We start from the raw sequence: 21,040 nt of genomic DNA, 5'->3' as shown, positions 1-21,040 counted from the left end.
CTGAAAAGAAGAAGAATGGCAGGTTCAGAAAACTCACTTAACCTCCTTGTCCCCATCACGACTATCTCCTTGAAGATCTCTGGCTTCTTGTTCATCAAGTGAGACATATCAACTCTCTGTTATGGAAATAGTCACATTTCTATGTGAAATGCCAGATGCTCAGAAATTTGATAGTATGTAAATTGTTGTTTGGAAAATGTCAACTGCTTAACCAGTGGAGCCTTGAATTACCTTGACAACACTACTGATGCGCCCATCGATGTCTGAAGACAGATTAGCTCCTCTTACAGCCAAACATTTCTACAAAATGCAAGGTTTATGCCCAAGTGTGTGGGTCAAGTTTTTATTTTACACTGTTTTTTTTTTAGTATCAGTGTGTTTTTATGTCCTGTCAGTTTTTGTCAGTGGTGGGCAAAGCTCAGCTAATCACTTAATAGCTAATTTATGAAGCTAATTTAGAAGATTAGCTTTTCAACTAACTTTGAAATCCATTAGCAGACACATTAACGTCCACAAAAATTGAGTTCCCTGTAACTTTAAGTCACCTGACATTGTTTTGAATAAACTTTAACGGACATCTTTGTCAAAATCATAAATTTGTTCTTGTTGGAGTTTGTATATGAAAACATGTAATAAGCAGAACTAAAACATCCCATGAAGGCAACAAGCATCACTTTGAGGACCTGGAGGTCAAGCCAGAGTAAATTTTTTAATTACATTTTGAAAATTATTTTCCATGTGTATTGTTGGGAAAGTGTAGTGACACGGACCCACAACAGGGGGCGTAAATGAACGGACAATGAAAGAGTCGAATATGAACACTTTACTGTTGTGAATGAGCACAACCACAATACAGAGGAATGTGAAATTTTGCAAACAGTCAATCACAAGGGTGACGTGTGGGCAGGCTCGAGGATAGAAGACATCTGTCCTGAGAAGAACCGGAACCACACGATTTCCTCCGCCACCGAACCCGGAGAATACTGGAGCCGCCAAGTCCCGAGTCCCCAGGTGGCCACCGTCTCCGAATGTCGGATCTGGTACTGCTTGCGAGGAGCAGAAACAATAAGATGTGGGTGTGTGCACACCCAGTAACAACAATGGTGGAGATTCCACCTCCACCTCTCATCCACACTCGTGCAACTCCTGTCACACAGCACTTATCTGGTGGGGTGTAAAGCGAAGCTGTCGCCGGTCACGCCAATCTCCAGATAATGCACTCCACAGGAAAAACAGCTGCAAAAATGAGTTTACTAAACACAGTTAGTTATACGGCTGAGATTATTACCTTCACAGGTCGATGATATCTCGGCAATGAGGTGGAGATGACGTCCGGGTTTTATGGAGTGAGATGATGTAGTGTAGATGGGTGACAGCTGTCAAGAGATAATGAGTGACAGCTGTCACCCCCGGCTGTGTCCGTGGCGGCAGCGCCCCCTCGTGCCTGAAGCCCGCACTTCAGGCAGGGCGCCCTCTGGTGGTGGGCCAGCAGTACCTCCTCTTCTGGCGGCCCACACAACAGGACCCCCCCCTCAACGGGTGCCTCCTGGTTTATCGGGGTGTCGGCGGTAGAAATCAGTCAGGAGGGCCGGATCCAGGATGAAGCTCCTCTTCACCCAGGAGCGTTCTTCGGGTCCATACCCCTCCCAGTCCACCAAATATTGGAACCCCCGGCCCATTCGACGGACGTCCAGGAGCCGGCGCACTGTCCAGGCCGGCTCCCCGTCAATGATCCGGGCAGGAGGCGGTGCCGGACCGGGAGCACAGATGGGTGAGGTGTGGTCTGATTCTCGACACATGAAAAACCGGGTGGATCCGCAGTGAAGCTGGGAGTTGGAGCTTCACTGCGGCAAGGCTGAGGATCTTGAGGATCTTGAATGGTCCGATGAACCTGTCCATCAGCTTAGGGGAGTCCACTTGGAGGGGGATGTCCTTCGTCGACAACCACACCTCCTGCCCGGCCTGGTATGCAGGGGCCGGGGACCGCCGGCGGTCTGCATGGGCCTTAGCCCTCGTCCGGGCCTTCAACAAGGCAGAATGGGCAGTGCGCCACACCTGACGGCACCTCCGAAGGTGGGCCCGGATCGAGGGCACACCGACCTCTCCCTCCACCATGGGAAACAATGGGGGCTGGAACCCCAGACACACCTCAAATGGGGAGAGGCCGGTGGCAGAAGACACCTGGCTGTTATGTGCATACTCGATCCAGGCCAGGTGGTTACTCCAGGCCGTTGGGTGCGCGGATGTCACACAGCGGAGGGTCTGTTCCAACTCTTGGTTGGCCCGTTCTGCCTGTCCGTTCGTCTGTGGGTGGTACCCGGACGAGAGGCTCACGGTGGCCCCCAGTTCTCTGCAGAAACTCCTCCAGACCTGAGAGGAAAACTGGGGACCACGATCCGAGACTACGTCAGTTGGTATCCCATGCAGACGGACGACGTGGTGGACTAGGAGGTCTGCTGTCTCCTGGGCCGTAGGGAGCTTCGGGAGGGCCACGAAGTGGGCCGCCTTGGAGAATCGGTCCACTATCGTGAGGATGTTGGTGTTGCCCTGGGACGGTGGGAGGCCTGTGACGAAATCCAGGCTGATGTGGGACCAGGGGCGATGTGGCACAGGAAGCGGTTGGAGCAGTCCTTGGGACCTCCTGTGGTCTGCCTTGCCCCTGGCACAGGTGGTGCAGGCCTGGATGTACTCCCGGACGTTGGCCTCCATAGACGCCCACCAGAAGCGCTGCCGGACAACTGCCACGGTCCTTCGCACCCCTGGATGACAGGAGAGCTTGGAACCATGACAGAAGTCTAGGACCACAGCCCTGGCCTCTGGTGGGACGTACAATCTGTCCTTCGGACCTGTCCCCGGGTCCAGGCTCCGTGTCAGGGCCTCCCGGACGGTCTTCTCCACGTCCCAGGTGAGGGTGGCCACGATAGTGGACTCTGGAATGATGGGCTCCAGTGGATCCAACAGCACAGTTTTGACTTCGTCTTCGTGTACCCGGGACAAGGCATCCGATCTCTGGTTCTTGGTCCCGGGGTGATAGGTGATCCGGAAGTCAAAACGTCCGAAGAACAGTGACCAGCGGGCTTGCCTGGGGTTCAGACGCTTGGTGGTCTGGATGTACTCCAGGTTCCGATGGTCCGTGAAAACCATAAATGGTACGGCGGCTCCCTCCAACAGGTGTCTCCACTCCTCAAGAGCCTCTTTCACCGCTAGGAGTTCCCGATTGCCGACGTCATAGTTCCTTTTTGCCGGGGTCAACCTGCGGGAAAAATAGGCACAAGGGTGGAGGACCTTATCGGACTCCCTGCTCTGGGACAGCACGGCTCCTATCCCTGAGTCAGAGGCATCCACTTCAACGACAAACTGGCAGCTAGGATCGGGCTGCACCAGAACTGGTGCAGTAGAGAACCGTCGTTTCAACTCCCTGAACGCGGCTTCGCACCGATCTGACCAGGTGAAGGGGACTTTTGGAGAGGTCAGGGCTGTCAGGGGGCTAACTACCTGACTGTAGCCCTTAATGAACCTCCTGTAGAAATTTGCAAAGCCGAGGAACTGTTGCAGCTTCCTACGGCTTGTTGGTTGGGGCCAATCTCTCACCGCCGCAACCTTGACCGGATCAGGGGCGACGGAGTTGGAGGAGATGATAAACCCCAGGAAGGACAAAGAAGCGCAGTGGAACTCGCACTTCTCGCTCTTCACAAACAGACGGTTCTCCAACAACTGCTGCAGGACCTGACGTACATGCTGGACATGAGTCTCAGGGTCCGGAGAAAAGATGAGTATATCGTCCAGATATACGAAGACGAATCGGTGCAGGAAGTCCCGCAAGACGTCATTAACCAAAGCTTGGATCGTCGCGGGGGCGTTAGTGAGGCCGAACGGCATGACCAGGTACTCAAAATGACCTAATGGGGTGTTAAATGCCGTCTTCCACTCATCTCCCTTCCGGACCCAAACCAGGTGATGCGCATTCCTAAGATCCAACTTTGTAAAGATTTTGGCTCCATGCAGGGGGGTGAACACGGAATCTAACAACGGCAACGGGTATCGGTTGCGAACCGTAATCTCATTCAGCCCCCTGTAATCAATGCATGGACGGAGTCCGCCATCTTTCTTGCCCACAAAAAAGAAACCTGCACCCATCGGGGAGGTGGAATTCCGGATCAGCCCGGCAGCTAATGAGTCCCGGATGTAGGTCTCCATTGATTCGCGCTCAGGACGTGAGACATTGTACAGCCTGCTGGACGGGAACTCCACGCCCGGAATCAAATCAATGGCACAATCGTATGGACGGTGTGGGGGAAGGGTGAGTGCCAGATCCTTGCTGAAGACGTCAGCAAGATCGTGGTACTCAACCGGCACCGCCATCAGATTGGGAGGAACTTTGACCTCCTCTTTAGCCTGTAAACCGGGAGTAACCGAGGAACCTAAACACATTCGATGGCAGGTTTCGCTCCACTGAACCACCACCCCATACAGCCAATCAATCCGGGGATTGTGTTTCAACATCCACGGGAAACCCAAAATCACGCGGGAGGTAGAAGGAGTCACAAAAAACTCGATCTCCTCCCGATGATTCCCAGACACCACCAGAGTTACAGGTTGTGTCTTGTGCGTGATTAAAGGGAGAAGGGTGCCATCTAGTGCCCGCACCTGCAATGGTGAAGGAAGCGCCACCAGAGGGAGCCCTGCCTCCCTTGCCCATCTGCTGTCCAGCAGATTCCCTTCTGACCCCGTGTACACCAGTGCTGGGGCTTGAAGGGTTAAATCCCCGCTCAGGATTGTAACTGGGAGTCGTGTGGAAATATGTGTGTGTCCCACATGAATGTCTTGGCCCACCCTTAGCCCAGTTTCTAAGGGCAGGCGTTGGTGTTTTAACCGCTTGGGGCAGTCTCTCTGCAGATGCTCACTCGAGCCGCAGACAAAGCACTCCCCGCGGGCCAGCCTCCTCTGTCTGTTAGGTGGTCTAAATGTGGCCCTGCTCGTGTCCATAGCTTCGTCAGCAGGGGGAGCTGTAGCCACACGGAGCATTGAGGCTGTGGAGCGTGGGGAGGGCGGAACCTTTTCGGACCCGGAAGGGAGAGGGACGGCGCGTGCCCAGCCACGTCCTTCGTCTCGCTCCCGACGGCGTTCCTCCAACCGATTGTCTAACCGTATAACGAGATTGACAAGCCCATCTAAATCCCGCGGTTCTTCCTTCGCTACCAGGTGCTCCTTCAGGACCGACGACAGTCCATTTATGAAGGCGGCGCGGAGCGCAACGTTATTCCAGCCGGACCTCGCAGCCGAGATGTGGAAGTCGACTGCATATTCGGCTGCGCTCCGGCGCCCCTGTCTCAGTGACAGCAGCACTGTTGAAGCAGTCTCTTCTCTATTAGGGTGATCAAAAACCATTTTGAACTCCCTCACAAACCCAGTATAAGTGGTAAGGAGCCGTGAATTTTGCTCCCAAAGCGCTGTAGCCCAAGCGTGTGCCTCACCACAAAGCAAGTTAATTACATAAGCCACCTTGCTGGCGTCAGACGCGTACATTATGGGACGTTGTGCAAAGACGAGTGAACACTGCATAAGAAAGTCCGCGCATGTCTCCACACAACCCCCGTACGGCTCTGAGGGACTTATGTATGCTTCAGGGGATGGTGCGGGGGGTTCGTTGAACGACCAGTGGAACGTTTATATCCTGCACCGGGTCGGCAGGAGGAGGAGCCGCAGCAGCGCCCTGAGCGCGCGCTTCCACCTGTGCGGTGAGAGCCTCCATCCTGCGATTAAGGATGACGTTTTGCTCGGTCATCAGATCCAGCCGAGCGGTAAAGGCGGTGAGGATTTGCTGCAACTCACCGATCACGCCTCCTGCAGACGCCCGTGCACCCTGCTCTTCCATTGGCTGTTCAACAGATGGGTGACGCCCCTCGGGATCCATGACATTGGCCGAGATATCCTGTTGGGAAAGTGTAGTGACACGGACCCACAACAGGGGGCGTAAATGAACGGACAATGAAAGAGTCGAATATGAACATTTTACTGTTGTGAATGAGCACAACCACAATACAGAGGGTGACATGTAGGCAGGCTCGAGGATAGAAGACGTCTGTCCTGAGAAGAACCGGAACCACACGATTTCCTCCGCCACTGAACCCGGAGAATACTGGAGCCGCCATGTCCCGAGTCCCCTGGTGGCCACCATCTCAGAATGTCAGATCTGGTACTGCTGGCAAGGAGCAGAAACAATAAGATGTGGGTGTGTGCACACCCAGTAACAACAATGGTGGAGATTCCACCTCCACCTCTCATCCACATTCATGCAGCTCCTGTCACACAGCACTTATCTGGTGGGGTGTAAAGCGAAGCTGTCGCCGGTCACGCCAATCTCCAGATAATGCACTCCGCAGGAAAAACAGCTGCAAAAATGAGTTTACTAAACACAGTTAGTTATAGTTGTCAGAGATGACATCCGGGTTTTATGGAGTGAGATGATGTAGTGTAGATGGGTGACAGCTGTCACTCATTATCTCTTGACAGCTGCGCCCTCTCGTGCCTGAAGCCCGCACTTCAGGCAGGGCGCCCTCTGGTGGTGGGCCAGCAGTACCTCCTCTTCTGGTGGCCCACACAACAGGACCCCCCCCTCAACGGGCGCCTCCCGGCGCCTGACCAGGTTTATCGGGGTGTCGGCGGTAGAAATCGGCCAGGAGGGCCGGATCCAGGATGAAGCTCCTCTTCACCCAGGAGCGTTCTTCGGGTCCATACCCCTCCCAGTCCACTAAATATTGGAACCCCCGGCCCATTCGACAGACGTCCAGGAGCCGGCGCACTGTCCAGGCCGGCTCCCCGTCAATGATCCGGGCAGGAGGCGGCGCCGGACCAGGAGCACAGAAGGGTGAGGTGTGGTGAGGTCTGATTCTTGACACATGAAAAACTGGGTGGATCCGCAGTGAAGCTGGGAGTTGGAGCTTCACTGCGGCAGGGCTGAGGATCTTGAGGATCTTGAATGGTCCGATGAACCTGTCCATCAGCTTAGGGAAGTCCACTTGGAGGGGCATGTCCTTCGTCGACAACCACACCTCCTGCCCGGCCTGGTATGCAGGGGCCGGGGACCGCCGGTGGTCTGCATGGGCCTTAGCCCTCGTCCGGGCCTTCAACAAGGCAGAACGGGCGGTGCGCCACACCCGACGGCACCTCTGAAGGTGGGCCCGGACCGAGGGCACACCGACCTCTCCCTCCACCACGGGAAACAATGGGGGCTGGTACCCCAGACACACCTCAAATGGGGAGAGGCCGGTGGCAGAAGACACCTGGCTGTTATGTGCATACTCGATCCAGGCCAGGTGGTTACTCCAGGCCGTCGGGTGCGCGGATGTCACACAGCGGAGGGTCTGTTACAACTCTTGGTTGGCCCGTTCTGCCTGTCCGTTCGTCTGTGGGTGGTACCCGGACGAGAGGCTCACGGTGGCCCCCAGTTCTCTGCAGAAACTCCTCCAGACCTGAGAGGAAAACTGGGGACCACGATCCGAGACTACATCAGTTGGTATCCCATGCAGACGGACGACGTGGTGGACCAGGAGGTCCGCTGTCTCCTGGGCCGTAGGGAGCTTCGGGAGGGCCACGAAGTGGGCCACCTTGGAGAATCGGTCCACTATCGTGAGGATGGTGGTGTTGCCCTGGGACGGTGGGAGGCCCGTGACGAAATCCAGGCCGATGTGGGACCAGGGGCGATGTGGCACAGGAAGCGGTTGGAGCAGTCCTTGGGACCTCCTGTGGTCTGCCTTGCCCCTGGCACAGGTGGTGCAGGCCTGGATGTACTCCCGGACGTCGGCCTCCATAGACGCCCACCAGAAGCGCTGCCGGACAACTGCCACGGTCCTTCGCACCCCTGGATGACAGGAGAGCTTGGAACCGTGACAGAAATCCAAGACAGCAGCCCTGCCCTCTGGTGGTGGGCCAGCAGTACCTCCTCTTCTGGCGGCCCACGCAACATGTATTTTGATTTCTTAATTTTTTTAAATTCATTTAATAGTTTATGTACTGTGACTACACTGCATGTTGAATTTAAACTACTGTTTAGTTTAATTTGGTCATTTACTTATTTGCCTTTCTCATCATCTGACCTTAGCATGCTAAGCAGTTTTAGAGACATCCATGTTTATGCTTCAACATATTAAAATTTCAGCTCTTTTAGTCTATTTGTCAGGGTTTTAGAACAAAAAAGCTACCTTCATCCACATAATTAAAGGTAGCAGTTAGCAGTAGGTTCAGCTAAACGTTTTAGCGGTTTATCAGATTAGAGTTATCACAGTTAATTTTCACTTAGCAGGTTGGCGGCTGCGGAAACTAATGTTTAGCTTAGGTGTGCCCAAAACTGACTTTTATTTGCTCTCTTTGACCTCTAATGCCTGTTTCTCTTGTCCTTGCTTCCTCTAGGGATAGGCTTTGCTATATGCATCATAGCCCTCTACATAGCCTTCTACTATAACACCATCATGGCCTGGGCCTTGTACTACTTGCTATCATCATTTCGCTCTGTGTTGCCCTGGACCACCTGCTCCAACAGCTGGAATACAATCAACTGTAACCGTTATATGTCCACAGACCACAACGTGTCCTGGTCCAACGATTCCACTTCCCCTGCCGAGGAGTTCTATACGTAAGTGCATGTAAGTTGGATGTAAATCATATGGGTCGAGACAAAGAAGGGAGGAAGAATTCCAGAGAGCAACTACAGGGTCAGTTTTGGTGTTTAGGTCTGACAGAGTTTGTATCGCAAATATAATTCAATTTCAATTCAATTTATTTAATTTATATAGCGCCAAATCACAACAAAGTTGCCTCAAGGCATGTCACACAAGTAAGGTCTAACCTTACCAACCCCCAGAGCAAGCACACAGATGACAGCGGTAAGGACAAACTCCCTCTGATGATACTGAGGAAGAAACCTCAAGTAGGCCAGACTCAAAGGGGCGACCCACTGCTTAAGCCATTCTACCAAAAAGGTTTACAACACAGAACACAACACAACAACAATTGACGTTAATCCATGCAGGCATCCAGTCCACCATCAAGGGGAAGTGAGTGTCCTTCCAAAATCCACAAAATCACAGTACAGTTAATAAAAATAAAATAAAAATTAAATTTAAATGAATCAGTTACACTCAGGCCCAAGCTTTAATTTAAGGGGTTTAACAAAAATATCACAACTCACTCTGGCTTCAGAGATTCCTGTTTTCAACAAAAACCATGCCTGTTTTTTATCGTCTTCTCTGTTTGCTTAACCTGTGACCAAATGTTAACATGTGTTTATTTTACTTCCCTGCTTTTTTGCTGTGTTGCATTTTTACTTTCACTCATTCACACGCTGTTGATGTAAATGTGCTGTAAAAAGTGTTCACGCCCTCTTTCCATTTTTATCTAATCTATCTTTTTGCCTGAGACGTATTTTCAGTACAGCTCTTTTAATGTGTTTGTATAGGCATACGTGTTGAGAATTTATTTCTTTTGGGGGGTTTGTTGTAACCTTTTACCTCCTCTGCGGCTCATTTCTTGGTATTGCTTTCCATTGATTCTGTGATTTAACCTCTCCGACTTCTCAAAATGCCAGCGTCATTTCTGTCCAGCTTATTTTCATTCCATTATTTTTCATTCTACCACTACAGTGGCAAGATAAAAGTATGTGAACCCTATTACACATCTTAATTTTCAAATAATTAAAAAAAAAAAATCAGGCTTCTGGGTACAAAAGAAAATCTAAAATGCTGACCTTTAAACTGACAGCAAAAGCTAATCTCTACAGCATGATGTAAAATAAATAAAACTATAAAAGCCAAAATGATGGGATGCATAAGTCGTGGCAGCATTTAGTGCCACACGAGTAAATCACTTTTGCACCCAGTTTTCTTCAAATAAGTTAGAGGATGGATACATGAACATTTCTAAGTTGCTGATTATGACTTCAACTTAATTTTCCTCAATTATTAAGAGATAAAAATAGAATGTCTTGAGGAGGCAGTTCTCAAAAATTGATGTATGGCTATGTAAGGCTATGTAAGAAGGAGACAAGTGAGGAAAGCCACCAAGCCACCATGAATACATGATAGGCCTTCTGTGGCTGCAACTGGAGAAATTTTGCAAAGTGCAACTTTTGTATTTTGCCTCACCACTCACAGCTGCATAGTGGTGTGGAGCAGGGAAGGATTTTCAACCAACAAAATAGATCAAATCGAGCCTTGCATCTCCCTTCTTTCTTGCAAACTGTAGCTGAACTTTCAAGTCGTCTTAAGAAAATTTGTCTTCTATGCCACTTCATCATGAAGCTGTGTAGGATGCAAAATGCAAAACTTACACTGTGCAAAATGTCTGCAGTCGCAGCCACAAAAGCATGCAACATCTTCAGAGCTGTCCGGTTGTCTTGGTGGCTTTCCTCATTTGTCTCCTTCTTTAGATTATCCATTATAGTATGCACATGCATAGAACACTGAGATTTTATTCTATTCTTTCATTTAAATATTTGTATATGGTACCTTTATACTTTTTACATTCATTTTTGTAACACCAAGGGACACATGAAATTTTGTTGAATCCAGTACACAATGACAATAAAGGCTTAATTGAATTTAATTAAATAGATTTACATCAGATTTACCAGAATTATCAGAAGTTTAAAATATTAAGATGACCTCATAACCAGTATGGAAGATTGCAGAAATTGATAGAATTACTTTTAAAAGTCTCAAATCAGCTGAGCTTAACTTTATTTATATAGCACTTTAAAACTGCATCTGCGACAAAGTGCTGTACATGACACATAAAATACTAAGAAATAAGAAAACTATACAAGACAATAAAAGAAGTTATAAAAACACTACAACAAGAAGAGTAACCAACAAATAAATGCAATTAAGAATAAGAATAGTGTTTTATGCTGGGTTAAAAGCCAGGGAGTAGAAATGGGTTTTAAAATGAGTTTTAAAAGTGGACAGTGAGGGGGGCTTCTCTGATGTGGAGTGGAAGCTCATTCCAAAGAGTAGGGGCAGCATCAGAGAAGGCTCGGTCCCCTCAGAGCTTCCGCTTCAACCTCGGTACCTCCAGGAGCATCTGATCAGCTGACCTGAGGCACCAAGCATGGATGTAAGGGTGGAGTAGCTCAGAGTGGTAGGGCGGGGTTGAGACCATTAAAAGTTTTAAACGCAAATAAAAGAATCTTAAAATTAACTTTAAAGTGCACAGGCAGCCAATGGAGAGAGGCCAGAATGGGAGTGATGTGCAAGAAATGGCTTGATCTTTGCCAACCTCCTAAGATGATAAAATTGGACTTTACAACTCTACTGATCAGCCGATTCGGTTTAAAATCACTGTCCATGTTAAAACCCAAGTTACAAACTGTTGGCTTTGTATAAAAAGCCAAAGGACCCAAGTCAACAGGAGGACAATCCAAAAAACCATGGCAGCCAAAGACTATCACTTCTGTCTTCTTCTCATTAAAATTGAAAATGTTCAAGGCCATCCAGGCTTTAATGTCTTCAAGACACAATATAAGAGGCTTGAGGGAGTAAGCATTCTTCTTCCTAAGAGGCACATAAATCTGACTGTCATCGGCATAAAAGTGGAAGGCGATGCTGTGTTTTCTCATAATAGAGTAAGAGAGTAAGAGTACTTACTCTACTCTCTAGAGTAGAATAAGTAGAGAGAAAACAGAAGGAGCCCCAGAATTGACCGTTGTGGGACCCCATAAGACAGAGGAGCATAGCAAGATTGGAAATCACCTAGTCTCACACAAATATTCCTATCTTAGATAGGACCTAAACCATTCCAGAGCACTACCATGAATGCCAACTAGGTGCCGTAAGTCTCTGAAAGTTGGCATAATTAATGGTTAACTGGGGAACCTTTGACCATATTTAAGCCTTACATGTAGAACCAGTGTTTTCTTGTTGCTAAAAGCAGGAAAAACAATCTATGAAGTCAAGCATTCCAGATTACAATTTTGGATCTGTTGGGAAAGTGTAGTGACATGGACCCACAACAGGGGCGTAAATGAACGGACAATGGAAATGCAAAAGATAACAATTTAATGTTGTGAAATGTGCACAACGGTATACAGATACGACTTTAGATAACAGTCAATTAAACAGTTGGTGACGTGTGGGCAGGCTCGAGGATAGGAGACGCCTGTCCAGAGAAGAGTCGGGCCCCACACGATTTCCACTGCCAGCAGAGACCTGCAATACACTGGAGCCGCCAAGTCCTGAGTCCCCAGGTGGCCACCGCCTCCAGCTGTAGGATGGGGTAGTGCTGGCAGGAAGCACAGACAGATCAAGTGGGTGTGTGCACACCCAGCAAACAGTTCAGCACAAACAGTCACAGTCCCTTCCTGAGGGAATAATCCACCACTCCCAGGAAACAGGAACGCTAAGTACGTGCAGCACCAATAGTATACTTAAGTGATAAGTGAGGAGTAGGAAACGCCGACTCCTTCCAACTTCCACCACCCAGCTCCAAGCTGCGAGTATACAGGGTTAACACTGCCAACTTAGTAACAAGAGAGAGAGTGTGTGTGTGTGTGTGTGTGTGTGTGTGTGTGTGTGTGTGTGTGTGTGTGTGTGTGTGTGTGTGTGTGTGTGCGTGTGTGCGTGCGTGCGTGCGTGCGTGCGTGCGTGCGTGCGTGCGTGCGTGCGTGCGTGCGTGCGTGCGTGCGAATGGCACCCTAACGGCTGAGAAGTTTACCTGTCGGGTAAGAACGATTTCTCGGCAGGGATGTGTGTCACTGCCAGGCTTTTATGGAGAAGGTGATGAATGATTGGTGATGAATGACAGCTGATGAGGTGTGATGAATGACAGCTGTCCGTAGGGGTTCCAGGAAGGCGGCTGCGCCCTCTGGTGCCTGAAGTCCGCTTTCAGGCAGGGCGCCCTCTGGTGTTGGGCCAGTAGTACCTCCACTTCTGACGGCCCACATAACAGGATCACCACTTGTCAGGTTTATGTCAATACAAAATTGGAATAAATAAAAGTCTCAGACTTTGTCCTGGTGATCATCTGGCTATCTTTTTTGTTTTTATTTTTAGATATCAGGTTAATAGCTTTTTCCTTGGTTGATAGTCTTTTAGGTCATGGTGACATTGTCCTCCTCTTAAGGTGAACAATGTCATGTTTCTATCTGATGCCTCAATCTCCATCAGATCCTTTAGCCCCATTTACACACAGACGGTAAGAGCTCCCGGAAGCGTTCCGGAAGAGTTTTTGGCCGTCTTAAGGATCACACACCATTGTTAACGCTGGCACTAGGGGGCGTGGCTTAGTTCCGGCTTTACCGGGAATCGTCGAAAAAATTATTCAACATGTCGAATAATTCCGGGAGCGCTCCCGGAGACCTCCTGTGACAACAGCGACAACGCGAACAACGCGAACAACGGTGTTTGATACTTTTTAATCGCCGTTTCATCCTGCCGCTTCATGTAGTGCTGCAGTTCTCGTCGCGCCGCGATGACCAATCAGGGACTGAATATGTAGTGACGTGGAGATGTCTGGAGTTTGAAGATGTGAACGTCCTGTATCTGGTAGCAGCCTGTGAGCAGGACTTGTCTCTTTTGTCCTTTATTTTACAATCATGACAGAGTTTTTGTAGCGAGCAGCAGCACCACAGCAGCGTGGAGCGGAGTTTCTTTTTATTTTATGTGCGTGTGCGCGCGAATCGTCCTGGAGATTATTTTGCTTATTAGCGGAGTTTCTTTTTTTCTTTCTTTTTTTTTACGTGCGCGCGAGCGAATCGTCTGTAGAGAATATTTTATTAATTAACTACACAGATGTATAATAAAACAAATGGTGACTGGTTTCTAAACACAATTATGACAGTTTTTGGGGGGAAAGAGCGAGGAGCAGCCCCGCAGCAAACACCATGACCTAAAAGACTGTCAACCAAGGAAAAAGCTATTAACCTGATATCTAAAAATAAAAACAAAAAGATATCCAGATGTTTACAGTTGATCACCAGGACAAAGTCTGAGACTTTTATTTATTCCAATTTTGTATTGACATAAACCTGACAAGTGGTGATCCTGTTATGTGGGCCGTCAGAAGTGGAGGTACTGCTGGCCCAACACCAGAGGGCGCCCTGCCTGAAAGCGGGCTTCAGGCACCAGAGGGCGCAGCCGCCTTCCTGGAACCCCTACGGACAGCTGTCATTTTACGTGCGCGCGCTCCGCCCCTTTCCACCGTGAAAACAGCCGGAACTACCGCGAACTTCGGTCTACGTACTACTCGCCGACACAACCATCTATGAGTAACCCGGGCTTTAGTTGCTTTCTTGAGTTTATATATATATATATAGAGAGAGAGAGAGAGAGAGAGAGAGAGAGAGACACCTTTGTATCAAAAGTTTTTTAGTTTGTAGTTGTTAATTCCTGTTGCCAATGATGTGATGTGGATGGTCCCAATCTTATGATATTCTTGTACAGTTGCTATTGTTGCCATGAGTCTTCTGACCAGAAAGCCTTGTTGATATCAAAAATTGTGCTCCGAAAGCCTTGGCTTAATTTTTTTTGGAATGGTTTGCTGCACTTGCATGTAAGAAGGTGTAGACACTTAAAAACAACAAAAGGGACCCCAGTTAACCCTGAATTATGATAATTATTCATTTAATTTCTTGGACCTTACAGAATCTTCCTTGCTGTTTAAAGAGGTGTTTATCTTGGTGTTGACCCACTGAAAATCAACAAGGTGACGAATTACTGAAATAAATATTTTGTTTTTTTTTAAATAACTTCATATAAATATAAAGTAAGCATTAAAACTGACAAACAGAAATGTTTGACTAAATGGAATATGTACGGTCGGTAGGTCGATAGATATGTTGATAGGTTGGCAGGGAGTTATGCCTATGTTGTAATTCTAGGGTGCTTAAAATGTAACCCCTTTCTTTTTCTTTAACTTCCTATTAACTCAAGCTTCTTTGTACTTTTTTCCTTCTTACCCATCTTTTTGGTGTCTCTTTCCCACTTTTCACTCTGAGTTTGTTTTTTCCATCTGTCCTGTGCCTGGTGCTTGTTACTTGTGTTCTCCATATGGCTCCCTTTCAAACTTATCTCTGATCCCCAAACACCCGTCCCCACTCTGTCTTCTCCCTCCAGCCGCCAGGTGTTGCAGGTCCACCTTTCCCCAGGTCTTCACCAGCTGGGTTCTGTCAGCTGGCAGCTGGCCCTCTGCCTGCTCTTCATCTTCACCATCGTCTACTTCAGTATCTGGAAGGGAGTCAAGACGTCTGGAAAGGTAACTAGCAGGGCGCCTGCATGGCTAATGGAGATGTCAGTTAGAGAGTGGATGGATGGATGGAGGCACAGATGGAGAGAAAATGTTTGCTGTTGTCATCTCTTCATCATCATTATCATTTGTCATCGTGAGTAAGCAAGTTGGTTAGAAAGACGGTGTCAAATTTCAAATATTTGTAGTTTAATCTTCATCATCTGTGTGAGTCTTTCCACAGGGCGATGTTCATCTGTTTCTCTGTTAACCTAAATTTAGCACACAAGGTTTGCACTTTGAACCTCTAATAAAAGACTATGGCAATCTTAAACGTAAATCAAACATGGTATGCCTACAAGCAAGTTCACATCATGAGTCCAGCTATGGATAAAAACTTCTTTTCAACTAAAGTAATTCATGCATCCATAATGCATGAAGTAAAGTACTTTATGAAAACAAAAGCCACTGAGATCAAACATGTATTATAGAATGTGGCTGAACAGAAAGAATAATCCATTAGACAGCCATTCAAAGGGCCCTATCTTACACCTGTTGTAAAGCAGTGCACAGCGCTTGTGTTGTTGCTAATGCCCATCGAGGCAGTTGTCATTTTCATGCCCAGCATCCATGTTCTTCTGTGTGCACTCATCTGTGTAGCCACAGGCACGTTGTTCTTAAAATGAGGTTGTGGTCAGGTGCAGTTCCGTCGCAAAGCTATCATGAGGTCGCAGAAACCGACTCAAACACTTTATTTTGCATGTAAACAGCATACACTGTTTACATATTGCAAAAATCAGATATGCTTTGCATAGCCAGACTCATAACACACGTACACTTGTGCTTGTTTGGCACATTAAACTACAACAGTGGGCCTGCATTGGGGCTGGCCATGAGATGGTACAGAGGCAGCAAAGTGTGTGTGTGTTGGGGGCGGGGTGCTCCTCATAAGATACTTTACAGATTGTGCAAATGGACAAAGATGAGAAAGAGGTCTTGTGATGCTTCACCTCAAGAGGTTGTGGTGTATGAGTCTGATGTTCTCCCTCATGTGCATGCAGAAACCTTTCTTTGCCAGAAAACCTCTCTCTTCTGTGTTTGCCATCTCAATAGCAATGCTTCAGTTGTTGGCACACTTGTGTTTTCAAGGCAATGACACGTGACATTCTGATGCTATGCCAATAACACACCCACAGCTAATTGAGTGATGACATGCAACCCCTTTGCATTCAGATTACACATCATTTAAATAGTAAAAATGGAGTTGGATGCACCTGCAATGCATTTGCAGTATGTACGATAGACCATCAAGATCGGGCCTGACAGCACTGTTCTCACTCTCACTGATATGTTTCTCGGGAGGTTACAGTCTACAAGCGTGACAAACCCGTTGTCCACAGATGTGATCTAATGTGGTTTGATGGCATAACATACATTGACATGTGCAAAAACAACCATAGTACACCACAAGATGGCACATCTGTAAAACCTCCTGATGATGTCACAGCAAGGGATCACCAAAGTATGTCAAAGTTTGCAACAGAAAAAAAAAATTTTTTTTGAACATCTTATAATTCGTGCCATGGTTAAGTTCATGGCGCAATGACAGAACATCCTGGTTCATCTCACACACGCTGTCTAAAGTTTTCGGAGGTATGAACAAGGTTTCAAGCCATGATCTTCCAGTATACATGCAGCATCTGTAAAAAGAACCGTGCTTGACTGTTGTTCCCTTCTTCTTTATCAGGTCGTGTGGGTGACAGCCACTTTTCCTTATCTGGTTCTTCTGGTCTTGCTCATCCGTGGAGCAACTCTCCCTGGAGCGTGGAGGGGCGTGGTCTTCTATCTCAAACCGGACTGGCAGAAACTGCTCAGCACTACAGTATGAAGATTTCTCCCATTTGTTACCAAAAGATCTGCACATGAACCATTCACTGTTTGAATAAACACAGGCTCTCGTTGTTTTGTATTGCCACTTCTCCTTCATCCACATTTATTTTTGTCTTCCCATGGCTTTCCTTCATCCTTCACTCCCCCAGGTGTGGGTTGATGCAGCAGCACAGATCTTTTTCTCTCTGGGTCCGGGGTTTGGTGTGCTCCTTGCCTTTGCCAGCTACAACCCGTTTCACAACAACTGCTACAAGTGCGTTTTTTTCTTGAAGAAATTTTACATTTTGTTAAACGATGCAATCATTATCACAATGAGCTTTGCTACCTTCACATGAGTGAATTTTTACAATTTGTTTTACTTAGGATTATTTACACTTTGCATCCAGAAATATTAGATTTATTTAGGTGCATTTCAGAATTGCTGTTACTGATGAGAAGCTTTTCCAAATGTTTAGAATAGTTTTCACAGTGTCTCCCTAACTTTGTTTTCCTTTTGCTGCCACCCAAACGTCAGAGATGCACTAGTGACAAGCTCGGTGAACTGTCTCACTAGTTTTCTGTCCGGCTTTGTCATCTTTACTGTGCTCGGATACATGGCTGAAATGAGGAACCAGGATGTGGATACTGTCGCCAAGGATGCAGGTAGGACACCACACCAACACCATCCTCAACTAAAGCAGCACTCACTTCAACACCGAGCTCCCCCGATGGCCAAGAATATGACAGATCTGGATTTGTAGTTGGATTCTGGAGTGAGATAAAGGGCTCAAATGTCCACTCAGTACAACAGAGCACACAGTGCAAAGCAGACATAATTTCCCATGACTGTGTTTCTTTACTATTGAGGTGTGGTCTAGCACTTTGATGGTACATTGATGTTGTCTATCAGCAGCAGCGGTGATCACAGTTCCGCTAATCCGCTAACCTCTAATTAGCGAAACTAACATTCTTGTTAGCAGATTAGAATTCAGCTAAACTTCAAAAACCATCAGCAGACCAATTAACTTCCGATAAATTTAGTTCTGAAAACTTTTAAACCGCTAACATTTTTTTACATAGTTAGTAACGGTGAAAAACATTTATAAACCCTGTTGGCTTCTTTCTGCTATGTATTTTGCAACAGCAAGGCACCTGAGAGGAGCTGAGCTCAACTCTACCCCAGCAGAAGGAGCCTAGCTGCCAAGCTGTCCCCCCAAAAAACAAAAGATATTTTCCTTGACAACATACAGTAGTCTAGCCACGAGGCAGATGTCTTGAAAAAGAAAGTAGGTTTGACTTATGGGTTTGATTTAAAAATCAAATTAATCTGCATAGAATAACTGCATTAATATCAACTCTGTCATTTGTACAAAGTGAAAATATAACACATATCTTTTAATTTTAAAATAATGCACTAATTCTGAAGTTTTGAACATTTAGCACGCACAGATGCCCAAAGGGATTATGGATAAACTGAGCTGTTTCCCACTGCCATCCAGTAGATGGGTCAAAATGCATAGAACACTGACATCTACTGGTGCCCGGTTATATCACACGATTGTCGAATCACAACTTAACAAACAGACTTTGTTTTTGCAAATGCCTTTTTTAAACAAATGGAAAAAAATACATATTTTCCAAAAGCACATTTATTTGTAAACACCAACATGCGTTACATTAACTTGTGTTGGTTTTTAAATAAAATGAATGAGTCAACCAATCAGTGTGAGCGGAGGCTCACTTTACCCATAATCCCTTTGGGCATCTGTGTGTTAATGTTAAAAACTTCAGAATTAGTGCATTAATTTAAAATTAACAGATATGTGTTATATTTTTACTTTGTACAAATGACAGAGTTGACATTAATGTAGTTAGCCTATCTGGATTAATTTGATTTATAAATCAAAACCATAAGTCAAACCCGCTTTCCTTTTCAAGATGTCTGCCTTGTGGCTGGAGCAATAATGACTCTTCCCTACAGCAGTGGGCAGGGCGCACAAAGACAGACGTGTCGACTCATTGGCTATGTTTGAGTTTGTGATCACCTTTGATTCTATCAGAAGCGTTGGTGGTGTTTAAACTCAAAATCGGCATGTTAGTAGCTGAGAGTGTACCGGACACAATACTGAAGGTTAGCGGTTAGCTGTAGCTTCCGATAAATTTTTTGGTGGTTTATCGGTTGAGCATTAGAAAAGATAACTTTTCAGTTAGCTGATTAGCAGTTATCAAAGCTAACTTTTTGGTTAGCTGTGCCCACCACTGATCAGTCGAAAGCCATTGCGCCTTAGAACACCAAAAACCATTTTGCACATTGAAAACATTTTCAACACTCAGACACGTTACATAAACAGGTTCACAGGTACACTCTGCATGCCTACACATCTCTCTCTCTCTCTCTCTCACCCTGGTGCACATGCAAAACACATATTGTTCAGGTAACACGTGATAATTAACAGAGTAATACTGACAGTTGTGGTCAGGTCATATTTATGGACGTAAATATCATGGTAATTTGGGGTTTTTAGTGATGTACTTGAACTGTTCTTTTGCCAGGGTGGAATGACTGTACAGCATACATTATCAATAATTTTAAAAACGCAAGAATTGGTGCACGAGTTTGAAATTATTTTGGATCTTCTCTAATCCTCCCACCTATGGTCTTTCTGTGTGGAGTTTGTGAAGTTTCAGTGCGAAGGTCCCACTGAGCACAGTGGTCTCCATCATCTGTAAATGGAAGAAGTTCAGATTCACCAGGACTCTTCCTAGAGCTGGCCGCCCTTCTAAACTGACCAATCCCGATGACCAGATGGTCCCGATGGTCACTCTGTCAGAGCTCCAGCATTCCTCTGTCAAGAGAGGAGAACCTTCCAGAAGGACAACCATCTCTGCAGCAATCCACCAATCAGGCCTGTACGGTAGAGTGGCCAGACAGAAGCCACTCCTTACTGAAAGGCACATGGACGCCAGCTTGGAGTTTGCTATAACACACCTGAAGGACTCTCAGACCATGAGAAACAAAATTCACTGGTCTGATGAGACAAAGATTGTACTCTTCGGCATGAATGCAAGGCATCATGTTTGGAGGAAACCAGGCACCATCCCTACAGTGAAGCATGGTGGTGGCAGCATCATGCTGTGGGGATGTTTTTTCAATGGGAGGAAGTGGGATACTAGTCAGGATTGAGGAAAAGATTAACACAGCAATGTACAGAGACATCCTGGATGAAAACCTGCTGCAGAGTGCTCTTGACCTCAGACTGGGGGATGGTTCATCTTTCAGCAGCACAATGACCCTAAGCACACAGCCAAGATATCAAAGGATCATCTTCAGGACAATTCCGTGAATGTCCTTGAGTGGCCCAGCCAGCGCCCAGACCTGAATCCAATTGAACATCTCTGGAGGGATCTAAAAATGGCTGTGCACTGATGCTCCCCATCCAACCTGATGGAACTTAAGAGGTGCTGCAAAGAGGACTGGGACAAATTGCCCAAACATAGGTGCACCAAGCTTGTGGCATCATATTCAAGAATACTTGAAGCTGTAATTGCTGCCAGAGGTGCATAAACAAAGTATTGAGCAAAGGGTGTGAATACTTATGTATGACCCCAATTCCAATGAAGTTGGGACGTTGTATGAAATGTAAATAAAAATAGAATACAGTGATTTGAAAATCCTCTTCAACCTGTATTCAGTTGAATACACCACAAAGACAAGATATTTAATGCTCAAACTGATAGACTTTTTTGTTTTTGTGCAAATATTTGCTCATTTTGAAATGGATGCCTGCAACACATCACAAAAAAGCTGGGACAAAAGACTGGGAAAGTTGATGATTGCTCAAAGAACACCTGTTTGGAACGTTCCACAGGTGAACAGGTTAATTGTAAACAGGTGAGTGTCATAACTGGGTATAAAAGGAGCATCCCCAAAAGGCTCAGCCACTCAAAAGCAAAGATA

The 21,040-nt window shown here is 46.8% G+C and overlaps 1 protein-coding gene across 1 annotated transcript in view; it reads left to right on the top strand.

Moving 5' to 3' along the window:
* slc6a4a (solute carrier family 6 member 4a) overlaps window positions 1-21,040 on the top strand; it is a 103,438-nt gene that overhangs the window by 40,486 nt on the left and 41,912 nt on the right. The window contains exons 4-8 of the mRNA XM_034168763.1: window positions 8,410-8,632; window positions 15,105-15,243; window positions 16,961-17,095; window positions 17,253-17,356; window positions 17,618-17,745. Of these exons, the coding sequence (XP_034024654.1) occupies window positions 8,410-8,632; window positions 15,105-15,243; window positions 16,961-17,095; window positions 17,253-17,356; window positions 17,618-17,745 (729 nt within the window). The remainder of the gene's footprint in view (window positions 1-8,409; window positions 8,633-15,104; window positions 15,244-16,960; window positions 17,096-17,252; window positions 17,357-17,617; window positions 17,746-21,040) is intronic.

The sequence above is a fragment of the Thalassophryne amazonica genome, chromosome 4 (genome assembly GCF_902500255.1).
Source record: "Thalassophryne amazonica chromosome 4, fThaAma1.1, whole genome shotgun sequence".
In the NCBI taxonomy this organism is placed as follows: Eukaryota; Metazoa; Chordata; class Actinopteri; order Batrachoidiformes; family Batrachoididae; genus Thalassophryne; species Thalassophryne amazonica.
Note: the sequence above shows the minus strand (reverse complement) of the source record. Positions and strands in the feature narration are given on the sequence as shown.